Source organism: Didymosphaeria variabile (assembly GCF_027946475.1).
Source record: "Didymosphaeria variabile strain IMI 356815 chromosome Unknown scaffold_4, whole genome shotgun sequence".
In the NCBI taxonomy this organism is placed as follows: Eukaryota; Fungi; Ascomycota; class Dothideomycetes; order Pleosporales; family Didymosphaeriaceae; genus Didymosphaeria; species Didymosphaeria variabile.
In genome coordinates, this window is record NW_026611623.1 from 4,468,473 (window position 1) to 4,494,468 (window position 25,996).

At 53.1% G+C, this 25,996-nt stretch overlaps 10 protein-coding genes across 10 annotated transcripts; 4 read left to right on the plus strand and 6 right to left on the minus strand.

The window, feature by feature from the left end:
- Nucleotides 1–161: 161 nt before the first annotated feature.
- Nucleotides 162–1,469, plus strand: SLP2 (Synaptotagmin-like protein 2; the record flags this gene model as incomplete). Its single annotated transcript, XM_056215132.1, has 2 exons — nt 162–625; nt 680–1,469. 2 exons carry the CDS (start codon nt 162–164, stop codon nt 1,467–1,469), a joined length of 1,254 nt encoding a protein of 417 aa, XP_056072399.1.
- A 1,976-nt stretch (nt 1,470–3,445) lies between these two features.
- Nucleotides 3,446–4,082, minus strand: N0V89_006363 (uncharacterized protein; the record flags this gene model as incomplete). Its single annotated transcript, XM_056215133.1, has 2 exons — nt 3,446–3,928; nt 3,978–4,082. The coding sequence occupies 2 exons, from the start codon at nt 4,080–4,082 to the stop codon at nt 3,446–3,448; spliced, it is 588 nt and encodes a 195-aa protein (XP_056072400.1).
- Nucleotides 4,083–5,454: 1,372 nt separating this feature from the next.
- On the minus strand, nt 5,455–6,403 carry N0V89_006364 (uncharacterized protein; the record flags this gene model as incomplete). The annotated part of the gene is made up of 3 exons (XM_056215134.1): nt 5,455–5,995; nt 6,054–6,218; nt 6,273–6,403. 3 exons carry the CDS (start codon nt 6,401–6,403, stop codon nt 5,455–5,457), a joined length of 837 nt encoding a protein of 278 aa, XP_056072401.1.
- A 1,191-nt stretch (nt 6,404–7,594) lies between these two features.
- On the plus strand, nt 7,595–8,960 carry N0V89_006365 (uncharacterized protein; the record flags this gene model as incomplete). Its single annotated transcript, XM_056215135.1, has 2 exons — nt 7,595–7,598; nt 7,804–8,960. The coding sequence occupies 2 exons, from the start codon at nt 7,595–7,597 to the stop codon at nt 8,958–8,960; spliced, it is 1,161 nt and encodes a 386-aa protein (XP_056072402.1).
- A 400-nt stretch (nt 8,961–9,360) lies between these two features.
- N0V89_006366 (uncharacterized protein) lies at nt 9,361–11,245 on the minus strand (the record flags this gene model as incomplete). The annotated part of the gene is made up of 2 exons (XM_056215136.1): nt 9,361–11,122; nt 11,154–11,245. 2 exons carry the CDS (start codon nt 11,243–11,245, stop codon nt 9,361–9,363), a joined length of 1,854 nt encoding a protein of 617 aa, XP_056072403.1.
- Nucleotides 11,246–14,662: 3,417 nt separating this feature from the next.
- N0V89_006367 (uncharacterized protein) lies at nt 14,663–15,880 on the minus strand (the record flags this gene model as incomplete). The annotated part of the gene is made up of 1 exon (XM_056215137.1): nt 14,663–15,880. The coding sequence occupies one exon, from the start codon at nt 15,878–15,880 to the stop codon at nt 14,663–14,665; it is 1,218 nt and encodes a 405-aa protein (XP_056072404.1).
- A 1,118-nt stretch (nt 15,881–16,998) lies between these two features.
- N0V89_006368 (uncharacterized protein) lies at nt 16,999–18,436 on the plus strand (the record flags this gene model as incomplete). The annotated part of the gene is made up of 2 exons (XM_056215138.1): nt 16,999–17,380; nt 17,487–18,436. The coding sequence occupies 2 exons, from the start codon at nt 16,999–17,001 to the stop codon at nt 18,434–18,436; spliced, it is 1,332 nt and encodes a 443-aa protein (XP_056072405.1).
- A 308-nt stretch (nt 18,437–18,744) lies between these two features.
- N0V89_006369 (uncharacterized protein) lies at nt 18,745–20,190 on the minus strand (the record flags this gene model as incomplete). The annotated part of the gene is made up of 2 exons (XM_056215139.1): nt 18,745–19,311; nt 19,375–20,190. 2 exons carry the CDS (start codon nt 20,188–20,190, stop codon nt 18,745–18,747), a joined length of 1,383 nt encoding a protein of 460 aa, XP_056072406.1.
- Nucleotides 20,191–20,687: 497 nt separating this feature from the next.
- Nucleotides 20,688–22,027, minus strand: N0V89_006370 (uncharacterized protein; the record flags this gene model as incomplete). The annotated part of the gene is made up of 2 exons (XM_056215140.1): nt 20,688–21,614; nt 21,668–22,027. The coding sequence occupies 2 exons, from the start codon at nt 22,025–22,027 to the stop codon at nt 20,688–20,690; spliced, it is 1,287 nt and encodes a 428-aa protein (XP_056072407.1).
- Nucleotides 22,028–24,633: 2,606 nt separating this feature from the next.
- Nucleotides 24,634–25,956, plus strand: N0V89_006371 (uncharacterized protein; the record flags this gene model as incomplete). Its single annotated transcript, XM_056215141.1, has 1 exon — nt 24,634–25,956. The coding sequence occupies one exon, from the start codon at nt 24,634–24,636 to the stop codon at nt 25,954–25,956; it is 1,323 nt and encodes a 440-aa protein (XP_056072408.1).
- Between the last annotated feature and the right edge of the window lie 40 nt (nt 25,957–25,996).

Below are 25,996 nucleotides of genomic sequence, written 5' to 3' on the forward strand. Positions count from 1 at the left end.
AAGAAGGTGCAGCACTCTGGGAGGGAAGATGAGTGGTAGCCGCAAATAGATGATGTACCTTCGATTACGTAACCAACCCCGGCCGCTCCGTCCTCCGACCACCGCGAGCTTCGAGCTTCGAGCTCCTCGTGCCGCAGTCATCACCACGGCAAAACCTCACAATGGCGTCGCGCACCCGCCTGGTTGCCTCCGCGGCTTCAGGCTTGATACGAACCACACGGACGACCCTACTGCCACGAACAGCAGCTCCTCTCGCCCTCCGCACCTTCACTCAAACGCACTCGCCCGCCGCACAAAACGCCACGGGAAACCCTCTCTCTTCCTTCATCGCCGCGAACTCGCCACCCACGTATTTCTCTTCCTCGCGGAGCCTCCCCGCCAACACAATTATCCGGTTTGTGCCGCAGCAGACAGCATGGATCGTCGAGCGCATGGGCAAGTTCCACCGCATACTGCAGCCTGGTCTGGCCGTGCTGCTTCCGATTATCGACCGAATCGCATATGTGAAGAGCTTGAAGGAGAACGCGATTGAGATTCCGAGTCAGAGCGCGATTACAGCGGACAACGTCACGTTGGAGCTGGATGGTGTGTTGTATACCAGGGTTTTTGATGCGTACAAGGCGAGGTAGGGAACCTCTTCCCCTCGGATTTTTGGGCATGGAAGCTGATTAGTGGACAGTTACGGCGTAGAAGACGCCGAATACGCCATCTCACAGCTCGCTCAAACGACCATGCGCAGCGAGATCGGTCAACTCAGCCTTGACCACGTATTGAAGGAGCGCGCCAACCTCAACGCAAATATCACCGCCGCCATAAACGAGGCAGCCCAAGACTGGGGCGTCACCTGCCTGCGCTACGAGATCCGCGACATCCACGCGCCCGAGCCTGTCGTCGAAGCCATGCACCGCCAAGTGACTGCGGAACGCTCCAAGCGCGCCGAGATCCTCGAGTCGGAAGGTCAGAGGCAGTCGGCTATCAACATCGCAGAGGGAAAGAAACAGTCCGTCATTTTGGCTTCCGAGGCTCTGCGGGCTGAGCAGATCAATTTGGCAAGCGGTGAAGCCGAGGCTATTTTGCTGAAGCAACAAGCCACGGCTCGAGGTATCGATGCCGTTGCGCAGTCGATCGCCCAAGGCAAGGATGCTGCCCAAGGTGCCGTTTCGTTGTCTGTGGCGGAGAAGTACGTTGATGCCTTTGCGAACCTGGCCAAAGAAGGCACCAGCGTTATTGTGCCTGGAAACGTTGGCGACATCGGTGGCATGATTGCTAGTGCCATGGCAGTCTACGGCAAGGTCAACGACTCGAATGCGAAGGGCGTGGCGGCAAAGATGGTCCAGGGAGGTGAGGACACCGCTGCGGGCAGGAAGATTGCGGAACTCGAGGCCCAGCTCGAAGAGGTAGAAAATGGCACCGGGCATGTTCAGAATGCCATTAACGCAGCCATGGACCAGCGGTTGAACAAGAAATAGAGTGGGTAAAGCAAGTAGATGGTAAAATCTTGGAGAAGGAACCACGGACGCATAGTGTACATTACCGCGCTGTATCAGTACGATAGCGAGCATTGGGTTTGGATAGGTCGGACGGTTCAAAAGTCAGCCTCTGTTCCAGTTTGGAGTTCTCTTCTCTGTCAGGAAAACTCCACATCCGTATGTTAATAGCAGAATATGAGATGTCAAACCACTCGTCCCTCTATACCCATGCTGAGACACGTCAATCAACTTCGCCTATCCGCCGGCGCCCCTCACACGACCCTTTGTATTCCTTCATGCCTTTATCATCGCGCACCCACCTTCCCCACCACCTCAGCAATCAGCTCCGCTATCTGCCCCCCATCTTCCCACACCTCATCATGTCCCATCTTCAGATCCCTCACTTCGACAACCTTCTTCGCCTCCGTCCCTCCTCCCTCCCGATCACTCCGCACCCATCCCTCCTTCAAATACCGCTCAAGCATGACCTTCCTCTGCGCCGGCTCAACTAGCTCATCCTCCTGACTATACCCCAACACCACATACCTCCCCACAGCATCCCCTCCCCAACCCTCGCCGGCGACACCTCCCCATAAACCTGCTCATCATCCCCAAACGCACCAGCAACGATATCCGCGTAGATCTTCGCAATGTGCGCCGGACACTCGGGCGGTGCATGCGACCTCAGGAAGAGAGGTACGTCGTATATCCCCGCTAGAAGAACGAGTCCTCGAAGTGTACCCTGTATCTTCTCGGTCTGGGAAAGGAGGGGAGTTGCAATAACAAGGTTGCGCCGCAGGAATGCCCTACGCCGATCCAGCTGTGCACTTCGTACTCGGCGATCAGATATCAGCGCATCACGCACGTCTTCTACGTGCGCGGGGTGCGTGACGTTTCTGGAGGCATCGTCTGGGGCGCTTGGGTCTGTGGCGTGGGAGGGTAGGGAGAGAGACGGTAGTTTAGGAGGCGATGCCTGAGATGTGGGCTGGATGGAGGAGGGAAGGGTGAGTGTTGGCGAGGGCGCGGAGGGTGGGGACGGAGCAGAGGAGTCTTGGGTGGGGTCGCGCCAGGCGCCGCCGTGGAGGTAGATTATCCAGGTACCGGGCTTGGAAGAGGTCTGGTTTGAGTTCGAAGGGGTGGGGTGTGAGGGCAGCCAGATGTCGAGTGTCTGGAGGCGCGTCGCGTGAGGTTTGTAGTGGATGGAGGCGTGGTGGGTGAGGTGGGGGATGTTTGGATCGCGGGAGTAGGACATTGTTGGTGTTTAGTGAGGCCGGTCTTATGAAGTGCTTCCCATTAAGCACGAGGGCGTCCAAGTCTGGCAACTGCTGTGATTGACGATGGTTTCGGAGCTGCGATGGTGGGGTTACGCCATGATCGTCAGGTACGATCGGTTCTTATCGATAGCTAACATCATTGGTGTGGAGGTGGATACTCATGATGTTGAGCAGTAACACGATCCTGTGAGGTAAAAGAGCATGCTGCTTGGGTATTAGTCGTCGCTTCGACGTGCGCAAGAAGATCTGAGGTCACTCAGACTGACGTGGACCACAATCTATCCGATGATCTGACCGAATGTAAAACTAAGCGCTGGGCCTGTCCGAAGCGCCTGTGTAGGACAAGGATAGACAAGAGGGTGTGATGTGATGTGATAGTTGAGCGTCACTCAGGCGAACCATCGTGCCTTCCCCATTTCAATCTCAACGTCACATCCACAATGCATCAAGACAACCACGTATGATCCGACTCAGTTCCATTCCGCCTTACGGCGACTATTATATAACACCACCAGTACCAATTCCCCAATCGATATTACCGCATCAAAAACATAAAATGTAGGGTCAAAGCGCCATGCAATGCACACCCAGAGGTATCTTAAAGGATCGAACAGCAGCTACCCAACGTAGCTACCCAACAAGAATTTTTCGTCGAAAGACGTGCGAAGCGTAACGGAACGAACAGAACCAAGCTCAAACTGTTTACAAGAAAGCAGCAAGGAGACCAGCGCCGAGGAAGCCAGCAGCGACCTGGACGTTGGCGGCAGCGCCGGGGGTGCTGGTTGACTCGGCACCGGTGCCAGTGGCATCTGAGCCGGTAGCGTCAGAGCCGGTGGCATCAGAGCCAGTTGCCTTGCTTCCAGTCGCCTTGCCGGTGCCGGTGGTCTCAGCACCTGAGGCAGTGCTAGGAACGAGGACGACAGTGGTGGAGTTGTTGGCGGAGACAACGACCTGGGTGGTGCTGTTGTTGCCGATGGGGATGACAACGGTGTGGACGCCAGATGCTTGCGCGGGGATGGAGACGCCGGCGGGAAGAGAGGTCACAACCGCAGGCTGCGAAGGAATGGAGGTGTCAGCAGCAGGCTGAGTGGGCTGCGAGGTGGCAACGGCCGGTCCGCCAGTTACAACGCCCAGAGAGTTGGTCTGCGCGAGGTAGGAGGTCTGAGGAGCAGGATCGACAGAAGACTGGTCATTGTTAGATGGGGAATGCCATTGAAGATGCGTTAAGACTTACAGAGGCAGCCTCAGAGGAAGCGACAGCAGAAGACTCAGCGGCAGAGGAAGAGTCCTGGGCGAAAGCGACAGCCGCGAGGGCAGAGACGAAAGCGAAGGCGCGCATCTTGAAGATTGTTGTTTGTTGGGATTAAAGTAAGTGACTGTTGTGTATTATATGGATGGAATTAACGATGGACTGGATTCGACGTCTGGTAAGCGATTGTATGGATAGACCAAGTGAATGGATGTAGTCTCAACTCTCTCAGGAGACGCGTCGCCTTTTATTCGAGCCCATGGGGCATCCAGCCAGCCTGCAGGCGGAAAAGCTCCCCTGTTTTCGCTACCCTGCGCCACCCTGGCCTGGCAACGGCGCCGTCAGGGGGCTCCACAGCCAATAATACGCGGGCCTTGCCTGCACGCTCCAGCCATTCCGTGGCGATGCTCCTTTTGCTCATTTCCATCTCGGAGGTTGCGCTGATCGAGCTGCTCGACGCGCCGTTTGCTGTCGTCGTCCTCCGGCGTGCGAGATGGTCGCTGTGCTGGATGCAGTGCCATCCTTACCCAGGGAGTCGTCAGCTCACTCGGTCATTGTGTGGACGCCCGTCTGTTTCAGGCGAACACGACTGCTAGCTTGGAGGACGCCATGTTCCCTCGGAAACGCCCGTACTGCTGTCTCGCGTCGATCTGCGTAAGCACCACACGAACTTTGCTCCAACGGCCCCTCTCCGGCTCCCCCTTTGCTGGAATAATATCACACTGGAGAACATTACTTCATCAATGCTTTCTCCCCGAAGTTTTATTGACATGAATGGCATTGATGCCGCCCTTCAATATGCCTAATTATAGTCACTGTCCCTTTTGGGTCCTGACCGGATCCACTGAAACTGGCGCGTGTGGGGCGCCACGGCCTACAGCTGGGGATCGCGATCATGCTTGCCACTCGTCCAATATTTCAATATTTCGTCGGGCTTCTTCAATATTCCTTCCTTTGTCTCATTTGATGATGAGCAACTGAAACGCAGGACATGTGTTGCACGCTTACGCAGTGTTTTCTCGCGGGTGGGGTAGACCTGAGTACAGCTACGGTAGGAGGCGCACTGTCTACCACTGTTTGTGCCGTGTCACCGTATGCTAGCTGCTGTGCGTGACCAATGGAAATGTCGCGGGGGAGAATAAATGTACAGATTTTCGAGAAGGTGTTCTGCTCAAGCCTTCAACAAGGCTTGTATGACAGCACGAAACGGATCCTCCCGTGTCTGCCTAGGACCATTCTCTAATTGTTGAAACAACATCTTAACTCATTCGAAGCGGGACATGCGTTAAGAAACCGAGCTTCCGTGGTGTGGTCACGCATACTGCTTTGAGAATCGTGTTCTGCGAACCGCTTATGCAGCTCAGGGCAGATCATGGTTCAGCTGAAGCCAAAAACTACATGTCACTGTTCCAACCTGATGACCATCTCCCCACAGATATCTTGCACCGATCGACTGCAAGAGTCACCATTCCACCTCCTCTCGCTTCGCCACTTTCGTCACGAACCTGCAAGTCGGCTTCAACATGCCTCCACGACAGTACCTTCCATACAGCTCCTCAGCCGCCCTCATCTTCTCCGCATCACTCCTCAGAGGCGGCGTCGCAAACACAGTATTTGGAAACGTCGCCTCGCGCAGATGCCTGAAGAATTCCGAGGCGGCGAACTCGAGCTCAACATCGCTTGTTGTGAAGAATGCACGTAGTTTTGACCGTGTCGGTGTGAATCGTTTCGCGAGGATGTGCATCATCTCTGACACCACTTCTTCATAGACATATTCTGGGTTCAGAAAGATTGGGAAAGAGTAGTCCACTGACTCATAGGGGAGCCAGACTTGTTTCGCGAATTGGTCACTGAGGGTGGCGCCCTCGAGGAGATGCGAGTACACCATATCGCGTAGCTCGCGGGGGCATTTTGCGTAGAGGGCGGAGGTGAGTGCGAGGGAGGAGGCGCGAGAGTAGGGCTCGATGGCTGCATTGAAGATTTTGTCGAAAGAAGCTAGATGACTTGTATGCGTACGTGTCAGTCCCTGGTCGGAGCTACGCATGATTAGGCACGACTCACCGTCTCAGCAGGTATATCTTGTCTTCCAATGGTTTTACATTTTCGTGGGAAGAGCGCCTGTGCTGAATCAAGCGCTTCGTTACGATTGATTGTGGGCCGTCTCGCTTTTTGGCCGGTGCGATCGCTTTATCGGCTTGTCGTATCAAGGCTTTGAGCTCTGCTATTCTGGCGTTCATTAGCCCTTGCTCGAATCCTTAGGGACAATGGGAAGTGATGTACTGCTTGTAGTGATAATCATGCTCTGCTCTGACGACTTTCCACCACTCGATCAGATGTGGCATTACATATTGGCCGAGGTCGTTAGTGACATCGTGGGTGAATGCAGCTGCGATTTTGTTGGTGAAAGCCATTGTGGCTTCGTTAACAAGATCAAGTTCAGAGGTACGTAAATCTGCATTTGAAGTCGAGAATTGAGATCGTGTGTTGTTGACGAAATGATAGTGAGCACTGAAGAGAAGATTGTCGACGTCTCATGTTGGTTATGAGGATTCGGACCGTGACTCAATGTACATGCATACCGAGTCGAGTCATACTCCGCCCTTTTTGCTGCGCCCGGCGAAGGTTATCGTGTGGAAGATCATTGTGGCACAGTTTATGCTGTTGCAGCCTGAGGAATACCCTGGCAGATCTGCAGTTGCCTGGAGTTCGAGTGATGGTCAGGCTTCGCGACCTAGGAACATTGACTTCTTGCCGCCAGCCGATGGCATTCTGTACAAGGCATACGGTGTGGAGCGTGATCCGAAAGAGACCCTTTCGGGTCTGCATTTGATGACTGCAATGGGAATTGCGGATTGCCATGGTCTGGATTCGGCAAGAGGCTCGGTAGGGCCCCCACGCCTGTCCCAGAACACCAACGTTAACACCAGCCTCCCATCCGCAGCTCAAACGATCGTTGTATTGCACTACGAATACTTCACATATGCCTGAACGATGCGATCGAGCCTAGGAATCGCAATCGGACAGGAGCCGGTTCCTGATTTGCTCCAACCACCTGGCTGCAATGTTTTGCTGTGCAAATAAGAGTGAACTCTCCATGACCAACCCCTAAGATTATTCGAAGCTCAATGCTACGCCTGTAGCATTCTATATACCCTATGCCTTGAGGTGGACAGGCATGGGTGCAGATGGGGCCGCATCCGGGAGATCGACACATACGAGGCGATCGTCACAGGGAAGCGGCTCAACCACAACTCTATATCTAACCATGTCCCACATGGAACATCGCACATTACAGAAGATTTCAGGAGCTAGCCACTCAGTCTTGTCCGAATAACACGCAGCAGGTGCCATATGTTCCCAACGTCATGAAGCAATTGCCAACGTTCTCGGCGAAAATGTTGTTCACAACGCTTTCCGCGGAATGATGAACAGTCGACAAACGGAGGCTCCACCGGCACGTGCCAGCGGCTAGGGCCCACCAGCTCTAAAGGCGAGCCTAGGCGCTAGTCCCTCGCATTTTGGCACATCATGTTCTCGGCAGCTAAAGCCTTGAACGTTTCCTCTGTGAGAATCGGCAGTGTAATGCGAGATTAGGGAGCATTATGTGTTCCTTTTGCCACTGTATAGCAAGTTACCGATTGCTAGCCTGAGACGGCACCCCAAGAGAAAACGTCTGCCAGTAACGCTCGCGAATCAGCTAGTATAGGCCGCGGGAATCGGCAGACCAAATGCTGCTAAGGGAACAGGGTTAGGACTAGCAAATAGCCGGAATCACTTCCAATAAGGTCCGATATCCCCTTTCTAGATGCAGTGACCCTCCTTGTCATCAACTTCCGGTCCGCGATGATCGCATTCTCCGAACGGCGACGACTCACAGTCGCAGTGTTCGCCTTCATCGTGACCACTCTCCTCTTTCTCACACTCCACCAGACCCACGCTACCGAAGCAATCCGAGTACGTATCGGCATAGGCCAGAACAGCGAGAATACAGGCTACAGCAAATTATCCAACGACATCTACCGCACTGGAACAGGATTCACGAATGGCTCTGCCCCCTTCCTGGCAAACGGCAAGGGGAGATTCGCATACGTTACTTTTCTCTCTGGGACAGTTGATGGACCAAAAGATCTTGAAGAAGACAACTACTTCGTCGCGACGCGTATTCTCGTATGGCAGCTCCTGCACAAGCCTGAGACGCGAACCAATGGCATCGATGTCGTAGTAATGGTGACGCCGTCCGTCTCCGAGTCGCGCCGTGCTCGCCTCGCGAAAGATGGTGCTATCATCCACGCCGTCGATTTCTTGCACGTCGAGAATGACCAGTGGATTCATGCTGCTCAGCACCGATGGGACGACGTCACGACCAAACTGCGGGCGTGGGAAATGACCCAGTACAGTCGCATCCTCATGTTAGACGGAGACACTATGCTCCGCCTCCCACTGGACGGTGTTTTCGACGACAAAGGCGCGAAGGTGCGCCAGACAAAGAACCAGAATACATATACCCCCCTAGAGGGGGAAGCACCACTCCCCGGAACCTACCTCCTCGGCTCCCTCTCCGAAGTCTGGGACTGCACGCACGACTTCCCACCCAAAGACGACACCGACCTCAAGAAAATAAGCAAAATGAACGCTGGGTTCATGTTACTTGCGCCGTCCCTCCCAGCATTCGATTACTACCGCTCGCTGCTCAACATGACCGACGCGTTCGATCCGAAGGACCCCGAGCAGAATCTTTTGAACCACGCACACAGATGGGATGGGCCGATGCCGTGGACGGAAGTTAATCATAAGTGGAACATACGGTGCCCGACTGAGAAAGACTTCAAGAAGGGGCTTGTGAGCATGCACGAGAAGTGGTGGACGCAGCCGTATCTGTATGAGAACGAGAACGTGAAGGATTTCTTGAGGGCGCAGAGGTGGGAGATGAAAGGGTGGTACGATGCGTGGGATTTAAGATATGCTTGAAGACAGGCTTGAGCGTATATGTGAGATGCCGGAGTAAAGAGCCGCGGGATGCGGCTTGTGTACCCTGGGAAAATACTCAGCATAGCCGACACAATGGCCGGCCGACGGAGCCTGAAAGCTTGATAGGCGATACACGTTGTGGTAACCCTTGTTCAGGTTGCCTCGCACCGGCCGCTGCCAGTATCGCTACCGAGAACATCGCGCAACGGAAATTCAATGCATTATCCAGACTTCAAGGACAAGAAGTCACCACTCAAAGAGCAAGGCACACGGTGAAGGGACATGGAGAAAGGCACTGGCAAGCGTACATGACGAAGGTACACTCCAAACGTCCAGATCCTCCACAAGAATGGGCAAATTTTAGTACCCACTCAATCTACGTGCCTTGCATCCGAACTCCTCACACAATCTTAATTGTCTGACGTCCAGCTTCATGAAACAGATCCACGAGCCTTTCCAGTGCAGGGGATTCCACACTCCCCACCCTTTGACGAAGTCGACCAACTTCGCGCTGATATCCGATAACCCACTCCCTCATATCCGCCTCCAAGCCCATATCCTCGCTCGAGATCAAAGAGCCCTGCGAAAACCCCCGCCCCACGAACCGAACATACCCCACACGTTCATACTCCATCTCGCCGGTCCTCGCCTCGCCTCTCTGTCGCACAACGAGACACGCCATCTCAGCCTCCTTCCCAGTCTTACGCCCAAAGTCAGTCACACGCACGATACTCACAGGTATCGTCCAAGGGCCCTGCGCATCTGTAAGTGCAGCATCCAGCATAAATCCCCGGGTGTGCGTATCCCCCTGAGCAACCCACGTATCTCCCACCACAAGCCAAATAGGACTACTTCCATATTCTACCAGCACGCCCGGCCACCTGACCAGCGTCCCCTGCAGAACGTACGTCGAGAGTAAGACATGCGCAGAGAGAAGTTCTCCCGCAGGATCAACCCCGGCAGGAAGACACACCGCGTCCAAGACCTCTGCTACAGGCGCATAATCCTCAGTCCCTATCCTGCCGAGCGAAAACCAGCTTCCCTTTCCAGAGTTCAGACACTCGGGGTCTGAATCGAAGCGGAGGAGTTCCTGGTGCTCGTGTTCGAGGGACGCCCATGACCAGGTGGGGGCTCTCCATTCGGAGGGCCGGCGGCAGGGTTTGTACACGAGCCAGAGGAGGTCGAGATGGATGGAGGGGCGCCAGAGGCCGGCGAGGTATTGAGACTGGTACTGCGGGTCCCACATTCTGGCGATGCCGGCGAGGGCGGGGAAGCGGTCTTTTGGGAAGGTCAGGTTGAGCTGGGCGTATTGCTTTACTGCTTGTCTCCAGGCTTTGATGCTTTGGCCCCATTGGGGTGATTGGAGCAGTGAGGGCGAGAAGGTGCTGTAGTCTGGGCTTCTGTTGGTTTCGTTACGGATTGCTAAGGGGGCTTCTCCGTCTTGCCCTGAGAACTTCCCGTTTAGCTCTGCTAGACTACCCGCGAAATGCATCTTGTCTGGCAGGATCTCTGCTCCAGAGGATATTTTGCCGCACTCGCAGTTTCGTGCGGAGTTGCACTCCCAGTTTACTTCGGCACCGGCGAAATGCACCACTCGGGCGGAGAGAAGCCGCTCCTGATACACCCAAGCCCTCCGAGAAATTGGGAAAAAGTCAAAGAAGCCATCGATATGTAAAAGATCAGAACATGCGAGCAGTGGGAAATCGGTATCGTCGACGTCGTTGACAAGCGATAGCTGCTGTGCCTGGTACTTAGGGTCTAAGGATGAGGTGTAGAGTCCACGACTCGAATCAGTCGCCTTAGAAGCTGCCAAGGTAACATAGGCATGTTGATAGATGGTTGCCATTTGAGCTGCTTCTCTTTGCCAGTCTAGTGGATCATCTTGTATGATGCAAAGAGAGTCGATCCATATATACTGCAGACCGAGTCGGCGGGTGAAGTCGATGGCATCTTGAAACGTCCGCGGAAGCACCGACCAAGGAATTCCAGCCTTGAACTGAGAGAGATTCTCCTTGAGAGTACGTACTAAAGGCCGTTTGCCCCATGGGTGACTTAGGCATGCGTACATGCCCGTGGTCTGTTCTGTCTCGTGCAAACGTATGTCTGCCTCCCCTGACCCAACAGTGATGACCCTCGTCGGGAGCGTGGCAACTTCGGCCTGGCTGCAAAGTGGGTGGGTAGATGTGCACTCACTGATCCAACTCTTGACTGTCTGTAGTGTCCTTTCTGAAGCTGTATCGCGAGGGCTGGGCTTGACCTCCCCCGAAGGACCTTTGCCGCGCCATAAGCTGGGGAATTTCCGCAAACGAAGAGCAAGGTTGCCATCTACCAAGTAACTCAGCAAGTGACCGTGGACGATGTCTCATGCGACAAATGCTAGAAGCATAAATCGAGAACCTTACCATCTGGAACCCTAAAGTATACTGCATTTCCCCCATCATCACGGATCGCCTCCGGCGTGCGTGGATATGGGACTCTCCATTTCAGGCTGCCGCCCTCAATCAGGTAGTCCCCGTAAAGCTTCCAGACAGCTTCGTAGAGTAGTGTACAAAATGGGCAACCCTTCCTCATCTCGTTTCGCCAAAACTCTTCATCCTCAAGACTCTTCTTGCAGCCGCGATACCAGAACTGACCTCCTTCGTTTTCCACTTGTTCACACCATTTCAAGAGCGCACTTGCAAGAACCGGCTCGAAGGCGAGGGGTCTGGTCTCCAGAAGACTTGTTGATGGAGACCCTTGATCACCCCCCGTTGATGACAACGTCGATCCCATGATGCCGACCACTACTACGCCAATCGCGATGGGGAAATGCAAGCTGCAGCACTTGTGAACGTGGTTGAGATACCGGCTGCTGCTTCCGTCTCTCGTCACCTAGTGCGGCTGAGCTTCGCCCGACCAATCGGAACCGTCACTGTAATCCCGCAAACCAGCTGCTTCTACCAATCAGGTCGTCCTACTTGGATGATGTGGGTCCCTGGATTTGGTTCAAGGCTGCTTCTTGCGCTTCATGTCCTTTGCACTGGTATCTTAGTCGTCGATCTCCACAGGACCAAATGCATAGAAAGGGTAAATAGTTAAGCACCCCTGACTGTTGGTCAAATTTCGACGCAGGATCTTCTTCAAAGGCAGGGCCGCGTTCTCCAGAGTATAACAGACTGCCGAAACTCTACGAAATGACTATACAGCATACGCTCTCTAACAAGTATTTGCGTTGCGCAGCTCTGCACCATTTGTTACCACGCACGATTACGTGAAGACGTTTGCCATCGCCCGACCTCAAGCTATATACTGCGTCTGCTTCTCCTTCTACGCAATACCCCCCCCCCTGTCTACAGCTCCCTTACTCAAAAGTTTTACTCCTCAAACGTTCAACACTCGGCCAAAAAGCAGAGCGAGCCATCATGATGTCCCTCCGCGTAAACGCGCCTCCACGCCCGCAAGACCTCGCAGCCCTCAAATCTCTCGTAATCTGTGTGTCCCTCCTTTCCCATTGCTTGCCCTGCACATTACCACCGACCTTATTAGCCCCAGCTCCTCTGTCATGCCTAAAGATGCTAACACACCGTAGCCCAAGACCGTTACTTGGTCGCCAAGGCACCACCCCATGGCGAACTAGACATTACTTACGTCCGCGAGCTAGATGGCAAGTGCACCGCATAGCTTCTTCTGTACGCAGATGTAGGCCACCAGGGCGGGTCACCATACATGGTTCTCAGCTTCTGTGCCGATAGAAACAATCTTTATGGTGCGCTAGAGAAATTGTGGGATAAGGTTGTGGAGAAGACGGCAAGGACGGCCGAGGGGGAGAGGGGCATTCTCCCTGTTTTTGATGTGGAAGAGTGATTGGGGGTGGTGTTTGGTGTGGAGTAGGATATAGCGGAGTGGATGTTTTCGCGAGTTTGCTTTGATTGAAGGGGTTCATTATGCGACAATATGGATAGAGAAGTGAGACCGAGGTCGATAGTGGTAGGATTTGCGAAGGCGGATTGTCGTGTACAACGTGTAGCGATGAGGATGATGTCCAGAATATCTATTCGCACTACCCCCTGGGTCTTGAGAGAGAACATGATAGGCGGTCCTAATTGCGTGGAGATGTCAGCACGAGGATTGTGGCGGTGTTTTGACATGTGATGAATTGGTTTCTTGATTCCTTGTTTAGCATGTCGTTCTCTTGCACAGTCATCGACTAGCTGGGACTCGAAGCGGCCCACAAAGGTGTAGAGCATCGTCGAAATATTTGTGCCCAACTGTCGTAGCACACCGTCACGATTCAAGCTTCATGCCCAGTACAGTACCATCGTTTTGATATAGCCCAATCGCATCCTCGGCCCACCATGCTCTCTGAGACGAAAAGTTACATGCGTCACAACCGTTGCAGCCGCGGTCTATCGTGTGTAGCGTGATCGGTCCGTCGCAAGTCAGTGGCGTTTGTTCTCGTGTGAGCCGAGCAGCAATCATACCGGCAAGAAGGTGAGATAGAGGACAAGACAATATCGACTGAGCCCAATGACGGATATCGGACAGCCCAACACCCAACCACCAAGAGAGAGAGAGGAAGGAGGGCGGTCAAGGGCACGCGCTATTTCCAGCGGTGAGTTTCCAATATATGGAACCGGGGAAGCTGCTCATAGCGCATGGCTGGGGACACGTCGAAGGTTCCAGCTCCATATCCCGGGTACCTATACCCATAGGATGCATGGTGTTTTTGTACTTTCAAGTCGTGCCAATGGATCGCTTTCTGTGTCGCGAAACTAGCCGATAGTCTGAGTTCGCCGTTGCACTTTCGTCCTACGAAGGACGTCCGGAAAGGACTAGTAGCCATACACACATTGCCGGTTACGGGAACTACTGGGATGGAGTAGGCTGTGTACATAGCCGCTTTTTCAAGAATGTCGGTGAGGGCGCATCCACATGCGAATGGGGCTGGAAGATGGACGTTGAGCTGTGTATTTAGAGACCCCGATTGCCCGCTCAACCAGGTCGCCGAATCAACAACACTGCGTCAGACTGCCACTAACATCTGCACCCGGATACCTTCGTAGACGGTCTTTGTCTTTCCACGTGGCAGCCAGGTTTACTTCGACATGAGGCTCTTCGTTTCACTTCTTGTGGCTGCTTGTGCTGCCTTTGCGGCCCCGATCGGCGACGATCCCCCTCCCGACAACACTCCCTTGTGCGGCTACGTTCGCATGGAAGACACAGCGTGGTGGTCAGTGGGCTTGCAAACGCATGCCCATTGTGAGCCTATTTGGAACAATGAGACGGCAGTTATCTACCGCATTGACCGAGAGCGGTGCGGATGCGCATTCTTCCTGTAGGTTGAAGTGGCCCTACTCATTTGCGTTGCTGAGGCGTGTTGCAGTGATGAAGAAGCTTGCAAAGGGCAGGGCGACCTGGTGTTCCACAGGGGTCCGAAGCTTGAAGAGAGTCGATTCCTAGAGGAGGAGAAACCGACATGGGTGCTGTGCCAGGAACTAGAGGAGTGATGGAAATGGAAAGATGGTTTAGCTGGATCACGATAGGACTGTTTGAGGGAATTGGGCTGCGAATCTTCTATTGCTGAGTGGTAGACGTTTGATGATACCTTCGAACGCCTTTCGAGATGCTTGTATATGGTATGGACAGAGTACAGAGAACGTATAGGAAGTGATATTACGTATTGCTAGTCGTCAGCGGTCGCTTGCTGTTGGTTTTCTTCGCAATTAGACATCCCTTGGTTCTATAGTCGCGTTCAAGTCGATATTTGTACCAAACGCTCCAACTGATTGATTGAAGCTCGTCTTGACAGCTTCACTGGCGTAAACCCTCATTTCCTTCTCATACGCCTCTGTGATGCCGTCTCTGAACTCGCCAGCTTCTGCTAACAATCTACCTAGCAGCTCTGAGTCTCTCACAGCCGTGTTCGCGCCGATGCCGCCTGCTGGAGTCATGGAATGTACCGCATCCCCAATTACAGTGACTCGAGGCTCGTTGGTCCATTCAGGAACTCCATCAGGAGAAGAGCAAGTGATCTTCCAGAAAGCGGCCTCCGACTCGTTCATTTGCTCAAATAGAGGCTTGAAGCGGGGGTGCCAATTCTCGGTGAGCGACTTGGCTATGTCGGCGGCAGGCTTACCAATCAATGTGTAATTGTTGTTGGGTGCTTTGACAACACCGGGAGAGCCGCCCATAGTCCAGCCGAACTGGACGTTGGGATCGTCCATATCTTGAGGGCGGACGTTGGTAATGAGGAAAATCTTATGGCCGGGAACCGTCTTCTCGTCAACGAGGCGGAAGACACCCTCTCCAAGACCCTTGAAAGCTGCTGTGGGTGCCTGGCCGTGGATACCACGGGATCCGAGATCGTACACCTTGAGTTTGCCGCCAGACAGCTGCTTTGCGACGTAGGAATAGATGCCCTCACCGCCTACCAGCAAGCAGCCATCTTCAGACTCGGAGCCGTCTGCAAAGATAGCACGCACACCGTCGGCTGTCAACTCGTAGCTCCTGACATGGTGGCCCCATCGGATCGAGTCCTCGATGCCTTCCATGAACACCTTCCGCATGTCGCCGCGGCTAATGCCCACCACCTTGCCGTCGCGGGACGACAACACTTCCCTCGGACCTGTGTTGGGTCTACTGGCAGCATCGGGCCCCTGGCTTAATGTCTCGCCGGTTAAAGGGTCTATGGTTACAAGACCCGAACCGCCAGTCTTCCCGCATGTGGCCCAGAACGTCTCCCACTTCTCGGGCGGCAGTGCCTTCTCGATGGCGTCGAGACCCTCGTTGGAGAGGCGTAACCGGTAGCCCTGGGCACGGAAGATGGGTGATGCATCGCGCTCGTATACGATAAACGGAATGTTGCTGCGGCGCAGGGTTGAAGCGAGCAGCAGTGAAGCAATGCCGCCGCCGGAGATGAGAACCGGCTTCGTGAAGGTCATAGCTATCGAGGGCGGGCAATTGTGTGACGGCAGTGCGGTGGGAGCTTTGCACCGTTGTGCAAGCTCCCCTTTGTACGATGAGGCTGTGATTGCGACATTGCTCCCATCATGCAGTTTGTAAGCGACGCGTTGAGGAAGGCGCGAGGAAGGCGAGGTTGCTAAGTGGTGGGCGGGGAAGGCGCGTTCGGCTTGCCCGGAGGTTGAGCAACCGGAACCACCGACATTCTCATTGCTTACAATAATCCTCCCCTCCGAGTGCCCGATGACATACACTAACGAAAGATTCATCATCGCGTTTTCAATGCGATTGGATTCCTCACCGAATACTGAGATGGCACACCTCACGGCTGCAGGCAATGGATGACAGCATCTTGACCTGGGCACGAGTCTCCGCAATCACTGCAGTTGTTACGGAGCCAGAGGCACATCTCTGAGCCGCACGTGACAGCGCGTAGAGGCTAGCCTATATAGCTCTAGCGCTGGCGGCTGCACCAGCTCTATATTGCGTACTGCCCACTATAGAGAGATCCTCATATATAATAGATTTTGTCAATCAACACCATTTTGAGATCCTCACCTCAGCCTCCGCGACAGCAGTAATTGAAAGGTCTACCTTGCGCTACGCCACTTTACGGCACGATTGTGCTATGGCATTCTATAGAAACTTAACCAGCCGTCTGGTCCCTGATTTTCTCTGCAGTCATCTCCGAAGGACGGTACGAATTCCTAGAGCCAGGAATTTCTGCGCAGAGTCGACTCGTTTTGTGGACTCGATGGAAGGACCTGCTGAGTTATTTGAATATACGTCAGGACGATGGATGTTTGTCGGCCCCTCCTGTTAAATCCAACACTTATTGCTGACTATGGGCTGAAGTTGGAATGACGATCTGAAGCACTCTGAACGAAGACGTGTTTTCAATGTATCGGAGTTCAAGCGCTTCGCGGCTGCAGCTGTTAACCAGAATATTGAAGACGTAACTTCACTTACAAAATTAGCTGAAGGGGGTTTTAACAGAACCTTTCTGATTACGATGCGTGACGGCTTCCAGTTCGTTGGACGCATCCCTTATCCAATTACCGAGCCGAGACAACTGGTCATAGCTAGCGAAGTCGCAACGATGGACTTTCTCCGTTCGCACGGCATTTCTGTTCCCCAGGTCTACAGTTACTCAGCTACATCGGATAACGCTACTGGCACTGAATACATCTTCATGGAGCTTATCCAAGGGACGAACTTGGGTGACATATGGTTTGATCTCGGTGAAAAGGCAAGAATTACCGTTGTCACCAAACTCGTGGAATTGGAGTCACGACTGTTTGCTCTCGAGTTTCCAGCAAGTGGTGGCTTGTATTATACCAAAGATTTGCAAAGTGGATCCGATAATGTCAAGGTTCCCATCACCAGCGCGACACGCAACAGCGACTTTTGTGTTGGTCCTGATACAAGACTCAGTCTGTGGCATGGAAAACGGGCTGCTATCCGGACTGATCGTGGACCATGTAAGTATCAGCTTTTGCATTCACGAAGCCCGACTCACTTTCCTATTAATCGACTGTTATGATGTAACCCATTCTTCATTTGCAACCTCAACTGATTATTGCAAAGATACAGATACAGCAGCTGCACTAATAGCCGGGGCCAAGAAGGAGATTGCATATTTGACGCAGGTCGGCCAACCGCTTCACCCTTTCCAACGTCTGCGACGAAAGATCTACAATTATCAAAAGCAATCGCCTTTAGATCATCTTGACAGTCTGGATAAATACCTGCGAATTGCGCCATATCTCGTTCCGAAAGAAGAAGCTCTTATTCGACCAACGCTGAGACATCCCGACCTCCAACCAAATAATGTGTTCGTCTCTGATGAACTTGAAATCACTGGCCTTATCGACTGGCAACACTGCGCGATACTCCCACTCTTTTTGCAGTGTGGTATTCCTAGCAGCCTCCAGAATTACGGCGACAGCATCTCAGAATCTCTTACAACTCCTGAACTGCCACCTGAATTCGATGAATTGAGCGAGAGCGAACAGTTCGAGCAGGTCCTTCTCTTACGACGGCGTCAGCTTCACTACTTCTACGTTGCAATGACTGCAAAACTTAATCCAATGCACTACGACGCCCTAGCTTCCGACTTCAGCATTCTGAGGCGCAAACTCTTTGATCATGCGAGTTATCCCTGGGAAGGCGATAACGTCACCCTCAAAGCCGACCTCGTTCACTTGATGAAAAACTGGTCTAAGATTGCCGCTCCAGCCAGCGCAAGCGGTGATGCGAAGGCCCCTTGCCCAATACAATTCTCAGAGGACGAAGTGCTTGAGTGTGAGCGTCTGAACGCTGCGCAAATTGAGGCAGATGAGCAGCTCCAGACTTGTAGGGATATCATTGGCATAGGACCCGAGGGGTGGGTACCCTTAGAGCAATATGAAGAGACAAAACAGCGTGAAAGAAAGCTGAAAGCTGATGCGCTCGACGCAGCTGAGTCTGAGGAGGAACGAGCGAGGCTCTCTGAGCATTGGATTTTCGACGACTTTGATGAAAGGGAGTATTCGTAGATACCATTATTTCCAAGGGGTAAAGATAGAAACCTTTGGCTTTTTTCGTGGCGCAGATGTGGACGGTTGTACAAGGTAAGACTGGGGTGAAGAGGAAAGGTGTGGAACCGGGGACTTCCAGTCCGCCCATTGGGAATGATGAGGAGCCGGTGAAGGCGTAGTCAAGACCAGATGAGGTGAGATACACGACAGAAAGGTCATTCTGCGAACAATGGGCTCAAAACCTTGAAAAGAGAAGCAAGGAAATGCCGCTCTAAGGCAACGGAAAAGAGTCAACATTACATCAAATTTATCTGCAATCTATCGCCCTAGGCACCACTGCCGTTATTAACGAGCAGGTTCGGACTCCCCTTCGGATCTCCCACAACATCCTTAATCGCCAACTCTAAAATCCTCTCCGTCGCCTGATCCGGGCTTCCTAACCCACCCTCCAACGCTCTCAAATAGCAAACGAGCCCAGCAACAAGCGGCGTCGCCATACTTGTCCCCGTCTTCGTACTATTTCCCGTATCGTTCAGATTGCTCGCAGACACGATATCGCGGCCCGGCGCAAATACATCCATCTCAGGTCCGAAGTTGCTACCGTAAATATCGGCAATGATGTTTACCCGGTTGCGATCTGGTTGCGTCATGCCGACTGTGAAAGCTACAGGGACGCGAGCGGGGGTGGAGGGGGCGATGGGAGCGTTTTCATTACCGGCTGCGGCGATGGAAAGAATGCCAGCATCGTATGCGGCTTTGACCGCGTCGTCGAGGAGAGTTGAGGTTGTCTCAGCCCCAAGCGACATGCTGAAGACGGAGGTGGATTGGGCGGAGCGGGAGACGACGTCGTTAACTGCCCATTGGATGCCAGTTATGATGGCGCTTATTGAACCCTGTAATCACGGTGTTCAGTGGATATTCGCTTGGGCGCATGACATTGGGAAGTGTCTACTTACGGTTGAGCCATCAAACACCTTGACATCGACGACCGACGCTTTCTTCGCTACGCCGAACGTCTTGCCTACCACCGTTGCCGCACAGTGCGTCCCGTGACCATCATCGTCTTTACTCGCTCCACTAGGATCCGTGGAGTTGGTAATCCCATTGACGCCAAATCTCGCGCGGCCTTCGAATTCGACATGACTAAGGCGGATACCCGTGTCGAAAACATATGCTGTCGTTCCCTCGCCTGCGCTAGCGTCATAAACATACTCCGTCGCGTTGCCAGCCTTGTGTGAAAGGTCGCCCAAACTCCAGATACTGGGTGACTGTGTCACGAGTTCACGCTGCTCCAGAGCAGGGAAGTCGGTCTTCTCTAGGTAGACATATTCATCCTGAACAACGGAGAGCACTTCATCAAGACCGAGGACGTCGGATGCGGCCTGTTCATCGAAACTCCCGAGATAGGCGTTCAGGCTCCCGATGCTGAAGATGCGCTCGATCGGTTCAGGTGTGGTGTCGCGTCGAGCTAGGCGGTGGACTGTGTTGTGGTGTGCGGCCACGGACGCGGCATCTGTATCGGACTGCAATTGCACGAGATATTTTCCAGGTACAAATTTGGGTCTATCCCGGGGATTGAGGGGTGTGGCGCTTATAGCAGCTGAGAGAAAGAGGACAGACCAAAGTGACAACATCTTCTTCACCACTTTCAAAGCAAAAAGAACGCTTAACGATTCAACTTGCAAACAGCATCGCTCATGTGTACCTTTTGTATGTAGCTTATACATGCGGCGAAATCTCGGCGAAACGGTCTGGTTACGGAAGGTGGTCATGGGTTTCGATATCCAAGCACTTGGCATCATTGAATTACCAGTGTCCCGAGTTATGCGCAATCTACGGTATCTATGTTGCTATATTCGAAACGCAACTGGAGGGAGTATTAGTGTATTCAGCTACAGGCGGCTCCGCCTATTGCATGGCACTTATGCATCTGCCAGCATATCCGAGAACGACATTTCCAGAATGGGTATTACGGTATAATGTTTTCGGTTAGCGCGATAGCCCTGCTCGCTATCTTGTATGTCCTGGTCGTTGTAGGTTCGCACACAACACAGGCGACTCTCAAAAACACTTCACAGCGTCGATTTGCAAAAAGACAACGATTGCATACTTGTCGTCGCCACTGCCCATATAATCCACAATCCAGCCATATGCTTTACCCTGTATACTCATGATCCTGTTCATCAACCTCTCGCAATCTGTCCTACTCGCATCCCATGCCGGGTCCCAAAACCAAGACCGCCGCAGCTCTGTCCTCCAGACCACTCCTTCAAGAAAGTTTCAACGGACACCCCAGATTCTCAAAGACCGGATTCAACTGTGTCAACACCCACGCCAACACATCAAGCGGTATATCCGCCTCGTTCCCCACCGTCCCCGGCACATTGTCCGTCGCCAACTGATACAGCAAGCACGTGAAATCCGCAGCCGTCGCATCGCTGGGGATAGTCCCATTCTCAATAATGCCAAACGTCGAGTTCAGCGCTAAGAAGTTACCCGCACCAACGTTTCCGCCGATCAGCTTGGGTGCATAGGAGTACTGGTACGCGATTTCGGCGCCGATTTCTACAAGACCGTAGGCTGTGCGGCGGTTGGACCAGTTCTCGGGGATGCGCTCGGGGACGTGGTCGTAGGTGCCGGCGCTGTTGGGTACGGCGCCGTAGAAGGTGGAGACTGTGTCGATGTTTGCGTCGCCTTCGGGGCCGAACACGGGGAAGACTTCGTAGATGAAGCTTGCTGCGCCGTAGAGGAGGAGGGCCTTGGGGCCGAAGTAGAAGTTTGGGTTCGAGGCGAGTGACTCATCGTACCGCTGGCTGCGATACACTGCGATGGTGTCGCGGTCGAAAAGTCCGTTTGAAGTCTCGTTGGCAACGCGGTACATGTCAGCGAACATGTCGCCTTGGAAGGTGAAGGCGTCGCCGTTGTTGAGGAAGTAGTCGCGGCGGGTGAGCGAGGTGTCGCCTTCGAATTTGTTGTGTGCATCAAGGCCTGGCTCGCGTCCTAGGGTGCCGGTGGGGTCGATGGAAGTACGCTCCGTTGCGTCGCAGCCGATACTGAGCTTTGTTGTGGCAACGTCTCCGTCCAACGCAATGCCGCGGACTGCGATGAAGGTGGCGAGATCAAAAGCAAGATTGTAAAGATTTTGTTGAGCAGAGACGAGTTCCGCGAGGTTTGTGACTCCATCATGCGACAGGAACTAGATGGCCTGTCAGGACTGCTACCGTCAATGCGAAGGACTCATGTACTAACGTTATGATTGGCAGCCGTGTTCATGCCAGGACAAGGACCTCGAATGTCATTTGGCCCAGGGGGTGTGAACTCATGAGCCGTATCGCCTGGTGCTGGGACTTGGACGCCGCCAATGCCAGTACCTGGAAGCCCATCGATAGAGCCTGTGTAAGGAAATCTCACATCGAAAGGTGCAGCTCCAGGGTGATCAGCATTGAAAGGACATGTGGGGTCTAGACCTCCGGTTTGGCGACGCTGTTTTGCGAAGTTCTCGGGGTGTGCGTGGATTGCAGACAGGTCAACTCCAGGCACATTGGCGATCCAAGGCCATGCAGTGACCACTGATGCGAAGTACAAGATCGAGAGGAGAGAGGGACGCATCTTCAGAGACAAGAAGCACGAAGTGAAAGTGCGACACAACCTGTGAAGAGCAAGTCATGCCACTTTTATGTCTTACCTTATGGCTGCTACATGTCGAACTTACATCACTACATTGCATGTTCAATGTCAAAGATGTACGGTCCGAGGTAGCAACATGTGAATCTCGACCTCTAATGGTCGATAAGTGTCCTGAGAGATGTACGCTCGTGATGGGAGTTGCAGATGTGCAAAAGAGCATTGCGGGACCAGCTTTTCGGGTGGCAGAAATTAGACCGGTAAGGGCCAGTAAAGATCAAAGATGACCTTTTGCTGCCTCGGCAGTGGACCACGTGGGGATAGCTGCCTGGGGTATGCAAGGGGAGCGCTGCGGGGAAGCATTATAGACAGGGGTGCTATACCGTAGATGATGAGATCAAGCTTGTAGTAGCCACGCCTGGATCTGGCAGCGAGGGAACCAGGATGATGCGATATATTGCCTATGGACGAATCGAGCAACATCGGAATCTTTTTCTCCACCTCTCCTGTACAACGGTAGCGATGATGAGCTACGCCAAGTGCTTGGCCTGTTATTTCCATGTCGAAGACATCGCTTTTGTGTGCCCAAATACGGTTACTGGTGGTTGGTGGTCTACTAGTAACGATCTACAGTGTGGTTCGGAAATATCAGTGATAGGGCCGGAAACTTTGACGTCAGGCAACTACAGAGAGCGCACAATAAGACGTAGTACGCCTATAGTCCTAAGTAAACCTAGCTGGTCTCACAAGCAGCCTCGGTCTTCTTCATCGACATCGCACTTTTCGACGGTTGCTGACCCATTGTGTTGAGAATAGAGTAGGGTCTATTCAGTCATTAGCCAACCCCCACAAAACATGGCCTTTCGTGGCTTGCTCGATTCGCTCCCGCTAAGGCCAAGGGTTCGATTTAGCAGTGGAACTTGCAAGGGCGAAGAAGGTATACGATGGGCAAAATAACAGATCGCGAGTGGATTTGAAGATGGCTTTGGGGATGAGCGTAAACGATTAGAACCCTGGAGACGGAAACATATGATTCGTACAAGACGGTACACCTTGAAAGGTCATGATTCATTCCCCGAGGCAAGACTGATGTGGCGGCGCCTGTCCTTTAGCAGCGGGAAAGAGCCTGATTGTGCCTCCCCTCAGGCATGCCAATACGCACGTACCAATACTCCACTCATCCTCAATCTTTCCTTAGCTCATCACCCCAACCGGTCCGCGCCTTGCACTTGTAGTATTCCGAAACCTCGCCCGCGCCTTCCGGCAGCTCGCCATAATCGACGGATAGCATCCACGTCTTCTTCTGGCATCGCGCATCTCTGTCGATGGTCAGTGGTCAGATCATCCATATCTACCTATGGATTACATACCCGTAGAACGTGCAATCACAATCTAGTTCGCGGTATACGTTCCTCACCGGCGCTGCTTTACCCAGCGGAAGGCATTCATCGAGTCCGAAGTATGTGTAGTGTGATGATGAGTCCCCGCGGTTCGCGAAGCCGCATATTGGGTTCGCACTGAGGATGTCTGCGGGTGCTGCGGTTACAATGGCATTGAAGAGAGCGATGAGCAGGAAGTGGAAGAGCATTGTGAGCCGCAAGTTCCGAAGTCGCGTTGAAAGAGCAGGAAAAGAGAGACCGTTTGTGAGGAGTTGAAGTCGTCGTTGCTGTTACCGAGAGGTCCCTGGTGTCGGCGATTGAGGGCAGTTGGGTAGATTCGGCCCATGCGTTGTCTGCCGTGAAACTGCGCCGCCTATAAGCCCAATCGGATGCGTAGGAAAGGCACGATTGAAGCAACGTTGAAACTTGAATTTCAGGGAGACGGAGCTTCTGCGATCAAGGGGGCGTCTTCAATTTCTGCGTCCAGCGTCGCAGGTGAAATGTTGGGTGAAATAAGATGCAACAAGGCTAGCGCGCGTCGATGACGCGGCCTGTGCTAGATGCCCGCGCTCTTTTCACCCTCATAAAATGAGTATCACCCATCGGGATTTCCGGGTGAACGCTTCAGACCATCGAAAGATAATTCAGCATTTTGCTGTACAAACATCTTTGGAGTGAACCTGCCGCCAAGCATATTTAGGTATACACATCGTATTCTTAGCGTGAACAGTGAAACGGGGTGACGAAAGCGGTAAGTCGGCTGAAGAAAACAGATCATCCGACGAACAAGGAGCCACTCACTAAAGAAATAATTCGAATCAAGGATCATACATAGGAATCAGTCCAAAGACCTTACGGCGCAGCCTCTAGGCCTATGAACCTACAGTCACGTGATCATCGGTATGCAGGTGCCCTTGGAACCTTGGAAGTCAGTCTGCGCGACCCACGACAGTAGCAGAAGGGATTTGATTCCGCTTTTCAACGTTGTCGTGCTCCTTGGTCCGAGATTTCTCGAATCCCCCACATCTTGCGAGCCCTCGACCCGGGAGGGTGGGTTTACACATGCAGCATGTAAGCACAGAACAACCGCCAAGATGGGGGCCGAACCCTCAGTGGCTGTACCAATGTGCCCCATCAGGCAACATCCATTGATTTCATTCACCATACCCGTGCTCTGAGTCTTTACACCTTTGACGTCGTTCCCAAGACACGATGCTCTTCGTTCGTACGTTTGCATGGATCGCGGCAGGTGTACTCTTCCGACACGCTACAGCAAGTGGAAGTGGATCGGCCCAGGAAGTGCTTTCAACTTCATTGAAACCTCAGATAACAACACCTTTTGACCTTGGTGATGTATCCGATCGACAACATGTGCGCGAGGCTCGATTTGGCTTCAACATCTCGAACCGCTATCGCACCCACTTCACTGTCAAAGAAGCACTGGACGATTGGTGCGAGCGCAATAGTGTTGATGGCATGATCGCATTCGTCGCAGGCGACTCAAGGCAGCCCCATAATTTTGAGGTTCTCATCAAGGCCAAGTCCTCAGACAAGGAATTTCTTGACTGCCTGGAATTCGAGACTGACAAGGAGTCATTGTTGATCCAGACCAGCTCCACTGGAGGCACCAGCAGATGCTCCTCGAACAATGCCAAGGTACAAATCGACATAGTCATTGCTGTGCGCCCTCAATCTCTGCAATTTGGCGGTACCGGTACCAGAGTCAGCACAAGGTACCTCTCGATCGTCATCTGGCCAGAAGTGGGATTTGAAACATACCATATGACGTTGCACTCGGTATACGGCGATGTTATCTGCCACGAAATATCTTCCTTCACTGCGCATTCAATACACGTATCCTCTGATCATGGCCTCATCACAGGAAACTGGTCACTGCCAAGCTTTATCGCGTTTTCCACCATCGATGGGACGATCGATCTGGATCTTCCTCCAAAGCGATGGTCCTCAGGTCCCCGGACTAAGGGATCACTTTGGGCTCAATCATTCACTGGCAACATAAGTATCCGCATGCCGTTCGAGGAAGACAAGCTCTCTCTACGGAATTCTATCACCAACATCAACACACAATACGGCTCAGTACAGGCTTCTCTTGTGCACGGAGCAGTAACCAACATCACGGCCGTATTTGGTACCATCAACGCCACGTTACTGCCCCATTGGGCTTTCTACCAGTGGCAAGGAGTCCAACATAACTACATCACCACTAGCTGTAGTCGTTGCAACACGACTCTGAATGTCCTGACACCGATCGCTAATTACTTTTACAAAATTCCGCCGCTCTTTTTCACGAAGAGCAGACATGAGGTTGTTATCGGAGAGCTGGCCCTTTACTATCCTCCTGAGTGGGCTGGGACAGCTGAATGGAATGTTGAGGTCGGCACTGCAAATATATCTGGTGAGGACTATGAGGTTGTGGAAGATGGCTTGCACGGCAGAATCCAGAGGCTTCCACTGGGAAGCGACATGTATGCGGGGGTTGGGACAGGGAACTTGTCTCTGGTCATGAAGGCATGAGAATGTGGGTGTGATGGAATTGCCCAAGTACGACGGTGTT